The sequence below is a fragment of the Sycon ciliatum genome, chromosome 4 (genome assembly GCF_964019385.1).
Source record: "Sycon ciliatum chromosome 4, ocSycCili1.1, whole genome shotgun sequence".
NCBI lineage: Eukaryota > Metazoa > Porifera > Calcarea > Leucosolenida > Sycettidae > Sycon > Sycon ciliatum.
The window spans coordinates 5,672,028-5,679,583 of record NC_088646.1 but is presented as its reverse complement, the minus strand read 5'-3'; the positions used below and the strand labels follow the sequence as shown (position 1 = coordinate 5,679,583).

The window sequence follows — 7,556 nt, the reverse complement described above, 5'->3', positions numbered from 1 at the left end:
GATCACAGGCACAGTGTCCCTGCTCTCTCTCTCTCTCTCTCTCTCTCTCTCTCTCTCTCTCTCTCTCTCTCTCTCTCTCTCTCTCTCTCTCTCTCTCACCCCGTCTCTCTCTCTCTCTCTCTCTCTCTCTCTCTCTCTCTCACCCCGTCTCTCTCTGTCTCTCATGCACGCATGCACACATGCACATGCCCACACATGTACATACACACGCGCGTGCAAGCAAAAGCATTCCAATCGGCGTGCAATGTCGATATGTTCGTGTTTTGTTGTCACTAAAAAGTACGGCTCAAACAGACGAGAAGACAGGGCAATAGAGACAACGTGGCTTCATGCAATATTTGAACAGCAATGATAAGGTTCTCATAACACTGATGCTTTGAACGATAAATTGGAAAAAGGACAAATCGAGATAAATAAAATTAATAGTTATGAATTTTGCAAAGTACGGCAGTGCTAGAGATCTGTGGCTGTGTGACTGTTGATCTGATCTGCCTGTTGCTGATCAGTTTGTGTGGAAAGACGACAGCAGCAATCGGTGCACAGTGCCGGAAATCGCTCACTGTATGAACAGACCCAAGCATGTAGTCATTGCATTCACAATCACCCAAAGTGTGCCCTGGTGCACACCGGCTATAGTCCTGCTTACAAATAACGATAGGATAGAGACAGAGAGTTAGTCATGAGTATTATAAGAGTAGCAAGATGATCGATCACGAGAATATGGCGGAAACTGATTCCAGAACTCCTCCTCAGGACAATATCTGATAAGGGAGATGGGAGAGACAAATAGCGCATATGCAGCATGTGGAGTAACGCTGCCACGTTGGAACAGCATTTGGGTTCAGCGGTAGTAGTAGCAGCGGCAGCAGCGGGCGCAACTGTGCTGTGCTGCTGACAGCCCATTGACAAAGTGTGTCAAGAAGCAAAAGCAAAGAGGAACCAAGTGTGCCAAAGAGCAAAAGCAAAGGGGAACAGACACCAGAGCAGGATTGCAAGCGGTGAGGCTAAAACTCATCATCTTCCCGGTTGGGTGGATGAGCGGCTATTAAAGGAAAGATCACACCTTTGAGGGCCAGTTGTGTTAACTTTTCGTTGGAAGGACGAGTGAATTGATGCCTCCTTTCCGTTTGGAGCTGTCCCTGCCAACCAAACGCATTGATGCCTTGGCAAAGAAGCTCCTGGACTTCTGAGGTTTTTTGTTCAACTTCGGCGCGTCCATTGGATTGCCGACAGAACCACTCAGGCGATAGTAGGACTTGTGCGGTCGATACAGACTGTGGGGAATATCATACACAGTGTAGAACAGAGTTGCATCACAATACTGCAAAATACACTACACTGTACTACTACACTACTGCACTATACAGAGACTGAGAGTAGAGTCACAGAACAGCACTGCAAGTGCACCACACAGAGTAGAGCAGAGTCACACAACAATACTGCAAGTGCACTACACAGAGCAGAGCCCACTGTGCCAGTGTGACCTAAGTACAAGCACAACCAGAGCTACTGTAAGACATGTTGTTACAACGAATTGCAAATTTAACGTTTTGTCCAAAATTCATGGGTTTAACGAGAAGATACGCTAACGATCTTTCAGTCCTCAGGCATATCCGCACATAACACATTCAAGGCCTTACAGCCTCAACAGAACTTACTATAACAAAGAAATGTCGACCGTTAAAACGTTAGATTTACTTCCTCGTTATATTTACATGTCTTACAGTTTAAATTCACTTACTAGTATCTGTGTATGTAATACTATGTATTGCGAAAGGGTGAGATAGAACACTTCACACGGAGACCATGGAGCACATGTCTGGCTGCATAGACACTACTGTACAGTACATACAACAGCTACCGACACTCTCAGGATTGCTTTTACTTTAGAAGTTCAAGAGTGTTTAGTCCAACACAGACAACACTTGCGATGTGCCCAATCACAACAGGAGAAGCAGCAACAACTTACAAGCATCACGCACGGATACAGAGTTAGGTGACATGTGTATGCACTATGCATACTGTAAGAGAGGCATCACGTGACATGTGTATACACTATACATGCTGTAAGAGCAGCGGCGGGGGCTTACCTTGGTGGTACATTGAGCAAGACGTACTTGTCACCTTGCTTGTTCTTGTGCAAGTTACTAATGCCAGAGCCCTGCAGAGGAGTACGTAAGAGAAGTAGATACGAAGAGGGGTGGATAAGACAATGCGACAGCAGTAGCAGTGCTAACAAAATGGTACCCAGACTCTCTCTCTCTCTCTCTCTCTCTCTCTCTCTCTCTCTCTCTCTCTCTCTCTCTCTCTCTCTCACACACACACACACACACGCACACACGCACGCACCCCCCCCCCACACACACACATACCTGGTGGTGTCAAGTCAACATTAGAGTATACAATGTTGTCCACTCAGTATGAGATGCACAATTCTAACAGTTCTAAGCCTTACCTGACTTCGCACAACATTGATAGCAGGAATGAAGGAGCGAGGTGGAAGCTGGTGAGCTCGCATTAGCACCGACGCCATTTCAACTGATGTTGCCAGCGAAACCCTGCACAGGTAAACAGGACATGAGCAACAATAACAAACAAAATACTGTAAGAGGTGTGTGATGGCAGGGTCGTTGAACTTTGTGCCTGCTAAGTGGGAAATTTGTTGCAAACCGCTAAACTTTAGACTGGGCACACTTCCAATTTACAGTGAGTAGTCGTGGCTAAGAGTAAGAGGGAGGACAACATGTCAGCAGTTAGGATTAGCGCTCCACCAATGAAACCAGATGCTATACGGTCAAATAGTGCACTAACTGGTTACACATACAAAATGTGCATCGATATTTTTCGAGAAACAAACAGGCCCTCAAAACCTCCCCCCATAACGACTAGTTTTCGATTCTAAATAGATATTATATTTACGGATGGCCCATAAGCTGAAAGTGATGCATCACGCAGCATGTACGTGTACTCACCGATTGCAGCCCTTCTCAGAGCACGCCACTCTTAGACCACCGCAACGGTTGACGATGTTGTTGGCCTGGAGGATGATGGAACAAGACCCGTAGCGTTCGTCTCTGTCTTGGTTGAGCGCCACGGTGCGCGTTAGGCAAGCCAGAGCCTGGTCAATGGCTTGTAGCTTGCTGAGCGACTGTAGATACACACACACACACACACACATACACACACACACACACACACATACACACACACACACACACCACACACACGCGTCAAGTCACGAAAAATCAGTACGTCAGTAGTTGACCTCTCACAAGACTAGTGCCGTAAAAAACAATCGCGTCATGAAAACATGCACAGCACATCAATCATCTCCGAGTTCTTACTTTGTCAATTTCCACCATCTTCTCAACCCGACTCATCTCCGTCCGCGATGTGTCCAAGAGGAATGTCCTGAAGGAAAGAGAGCATCACCATCTTATAGAGCTGCACAAGCATTTCAACATTGGCCCGAGGTGTCTGTCCGAGTGCTCACACGCACGTCATCTCCCTGTCTCACAAACGCAATACAAACAGGAATACCGTACTTCCCCGATTATAAGTCGCACTCCCATTTTCAGGTTTGACCCATATTGATTTGATATACTCACTTCAGTCGTAAGTCAGGCTCGATTGTAAGTCACACCGCTTTTTACCCTTGACTTTTAGTGTAGAAAGGTGTGACTTGTATTGTAGGCAAATACGGTAGTGGGCTTAAGAAAAGGCACAGGTACTGCTGCTGCTGCTGCTGCTGCCGTCACTCACCGGTAGCTGGTGCAGTAGTCTTTCAGGTACTGCACTGAGCGAGTGTTGATCGAGCACTGCAATGCCTGGCCGTCACCGGCTAGCTTGTTAGTGGCAGTCAGCGTGGCCAAGTCACTCATCGCTGTAGCAGTGTAGAGTACACACACAGCATATTAAAGGCGGCGCAGAGTATGTACATACCAGCAAATAAATAACAGCGATGGTGACAAGCCAACTACAATCGGTGCAAAACGTCAACGCCAGACCACACCAGAATGTACTGAGTCCCGAGAAACAGATCCCGCCGAGTTCATGTGCAAAAGCGCGTGGTGCCAAGTCAACACGTTCTTACCCGAAGTGAACAAGCATGCCCTGACATGAATAGGCGGACACGCATAGAAAGCGGACGGCAGCTTGTTGTACATCTCTGAATCCAAAAAGTACTCGACAGTGATGTGACCACGTCGTCCACTAATTGCTATACCACCATGACGACGCACTGGAGAAGAAAAGTCAGAAAAAGACAAACGTTCGGTTCTGTTCAAAGCGAACATGATAATAATAATGACAACAGTCGGAGTTGAACTATATGCATGGAGCCCAAAACTGGTAGGACCCCGAGAAGTCAAGCCATTGGCCAAGGGTCCGCAAGTTGCTTTTAGCTGCGCTGACCCCTACTTCATACGAAAGAAAACTGTTGGTTGCATGCATCACGTATAAGATGTATGTACGATGTATGTACTTGATTCAAAACTGTGTCGGTACCGGCACCAATGACAAACATAAAAGACACATCTGTGCATGAAAATATTCGATATTTAATTATTTGAAACTCGGGTATTGAGCCAATAATAAAAGTAGAAAAGAAAAGGACATATGGAAACGAGTTAAGAGTAACTATCCACCACTGTAACTAGATACTATATACAGTCAGAAAGTGCAACAACTAGGCACAAAACTGACAGAGTACTGAGACATTCGACGTCCTGACACCTAGCTTCAACACATCTCCGTAGCGCTAACCGACAGCCTTCCAACTTGGAAGGTTCAAGGTTATGGAAAGACCAAAGAGGGGAAGGCAAGTGCAACGAAAACGAGCACAAGCTACAGACCTCTTTGGTCTTTCCATAACCTTGAACCTTCCAAGTTGGAAGGCTGTCGGTTAGCGCTACGGAGATGTGTTGAAGCTAGGTGTCAGGACGTCGAATGTCTCACTACTCTGTCAGTATCGTGCCTAGTTGTTGCACTTTCTGACTGTATATAGTATCTAGTTACAGTGGTGGATAGTTACTCTTAACTCGTTTCCATATGTCCTTTTCCTTTCTACTTATATTTAATTATTTATTATTTAATATTTATGGATGGTTCTAATGGCAACAGATGTTGGGTTAGGGTGCACGGGAAGTGAGGAAAGAATTGGGTTGCGTGACGTAAAATATGTAAACATGACAGGAGAAAAAGCACGTTGTACGGGAGTTTGCCCACAAAATGTCCACATACCCAGCCAGGGCAAATAATATAACGCGATGTGTCACTGCCAAAGAGTATGCTACTGTGATCTCTTTGCTGTGGGTTAGCTGTGCAATGCACTGCCTTCATAACATCAAGAGTCCATAACCCCCAGAGTGTGCAACTCGTGATCCTTCTCAGCACAAATCAGTGCCGCAACGAAATCCAAACTTCATACGTCATGTAGTGAGTAGCTATGACGAAATGGGAAGTTTGGCCCGGACCTACTTCGCCCGTTTGCCCAATTTGGGGTCTTTCTTTACGAATCCACGGCCACGTAACACGCCTGAAACTGAAAGGCTCAAGTACACAAAGAATTATTTTAGAGTTGTCGAACAGTTTTCTCTTTTGAGTGTCTCTCCGATAAGAGAAGAACAATGGCCACTGTTGAACCTAAAGCAAAGCGCTCCCCATTGTCGCCGGAGTGCAGTGTCTCTGTGGACGATATTCGTCAGTTTTTGCTCGATCTGGGCTCCTCATTTTCTTCTCTCGGTTGTCGAGTGTTGGAAATTGTACCAAAATGGGACTGAGGAGCAGGTTGAAGCACATCTACTTCGAAATCGATCGGGTCTTCATGCCGTGTGCCAAGAGCTATTTCCATCAAATCTTGTAAATCTATATCCATGCCTATTCTTGCTATCCCGGAGTCACGAACTCTCCCAATACAAGCTTTTCAGACAACGAGCAGAGAAACTCTCTTCAAATAAAAAAGTCTGTGACTGTGAAATCAAAGCCGTTCTGCTGACACTGCATAGCCCGTGGAGCAAACGTTTTACGTGACACTTCCGTGGCTTGCTTCAACTTGGAACCCCCGCCGGATGTACCAGATATGCACATGGCCCCATCCGCCCATGCTTGCCCGGGGACCGGATGACGCAATGTTTGGATTTCGTTGCGCCAGACCCCAACCTGGAGTTGCACACTCTGGGGGGTTATGGACTCTTGATAATATCAAGCAGCTTTTCATCCATGCCCTGCAGAAAGTCAAACTCCACACTTTCTCTTTGGTTCAACGATGTTTTCGGACGGAACTGAAGTTCGCCTAAAATATTCAGATATGAAATGAATCAAGCCGGTGGTCGAATGAATCAAGCAAAAAACAGGTTTTCTGGTCCTGTATGAGCGATTGTGGATATGTGTGCATGCATCCAGAGCGTGGCATGATGCAGGCAAGTTTCGTAACAAAGGCGGCATGCCCCACACTGGCCTACAATCACAGTTGCAAGCTCTGGGCAATGGGCTCTTGATATTCACCGGACTTCCCCTTTAATGGTATGTCAGTGTACACACTGACCTTCTACTTCTCTTTCTGGTGGGCAGCATTTTATACGTAAGTCAATCTGACGTAGATCTTCAATGGCAACATCAGCATCTTCTAACATAGCCATCTCGTCCGCCTACAGCAGTGGACAAATACAAGCACACATACACACACACACACACACACACACGCAACACGCAACACACACACACACACACACACACACACACACACACACACACAATTTCATTGTGATCCAGAAAATATTACACAAGAACCGGGACTCCAAAATTGAGATCGGACTGTTACGCAAAGAAACACGATTGCTGTTGGAGAAAGGAAAGCACGCGTAAGCAACCAAGTAGAGAGCTTACCAGGTGAGCCTCAGCCCAAACATCGAACTGAACCAGTAGACCGCAGACGGGCAGTTGCTGCAGCCACTGCACACTGTTCTGATGTGTGGGCGATGCCCACTCATTGGCATGGTTCACCACACTGTTCAGCGCTGCGTGTAACCGTGCACTGAAGCCGCTCATCATGATGCTGAGTGCCTGGGCGAAGACTATGTCTCGCCGCTGGACAACACCAAGATCTGAACACCACGAAAAGGCAGACAGCATCAAAAATCATCAGTTTCATATCCTTCTCCTCTATGCTCACTACACCTGGTTGCCATCAGTTTGGCCAGTGACTCTGAGCTCAGCTGATGAGACTTAACAAGGTGGAAACAGCTAGCTATCTGGAGATTGAGTACCAGTATCCTTCTAGTCTATCGTGGAGTAGATGCGCACAGTGACAGTACACGGTATTTTCTTCCCAGAAATCAGGCCAAACGCACCGGAGAGAAAAAGGCTCGAATGAACAAGCGAAGTGAGAACTATTCCTGGGCATGTAATTGCTGTGTGGGGCTATAACAAAGTAAATGATGCCTACAGAGAGGTGGAGTAGTACCAGTGCCATGGTCAATCAGCTCAGCATGTGCAAGAACATACCTTCTTCCATAATCATAGCGTGGAGAAGACAACGGCACACCTCTGTGAGAAAC

At 46.5% G+C, this 7,556-nt stretch overlaps 1 protein-coding gene across 1 annotated transcript in view; it reads right to left on the bottom strand.

Annotated features, from left to right (window-relative positions):
* Window positions 1-240: 240 nt before the first annotated feature.
* The window catches only part of LOC135814089 (phosphatidylinositol 3,4,5-trisphosphate-dependent Rac exchanger 2 protein-like), a 29,021-nt gene continuing 21,705 nt past the window's right edge, over window positions 241-7,556 (bottom strand). The window contains exons 30-39 of the mRNA XM_065327152.1: window positions 7,504-7,545; window positions 6,886-7,103; window positions 6,545-6,647; window positions 4,094-4,240; window positions 3,763-3,883; window positions 3,345-3,411; window positions 2,973-3,148; window positions 2,456-2,558; window positions 2,091-2,161; window positions 241-1,274 (exon numbers count right to left, since the gene is read on the bottom strand). Of these exons, the coding sequence (XP_065183224.1) occupies window positions 1,082-1,274; window positions 2,091-2,161; window positions 2,456-2,558; window positions 2,973-3,148; window positions 3,345-3,411; window positions 3,763-3,883; window positions 4,094-4,240; window positions 6,545-6,647; window positions 6,886-7,103; window positions 7,504-7,545 (1,241 nt within the window). The 3' untranslated portion in view covers window positions 241-1,081. The remainder of the gene's footprint in view (window positions 1,275-2,090; window positions 2,162-2,455; window positions 2,559-2,972; window positions 3,149-3,344; window positions 3,412-3,762; window positions 3,884-4,093; window positions 4,241-6,544; window positions 6,648-6,885; window positions 7,104-7,503; window positions 7,546-7,556) is intronic.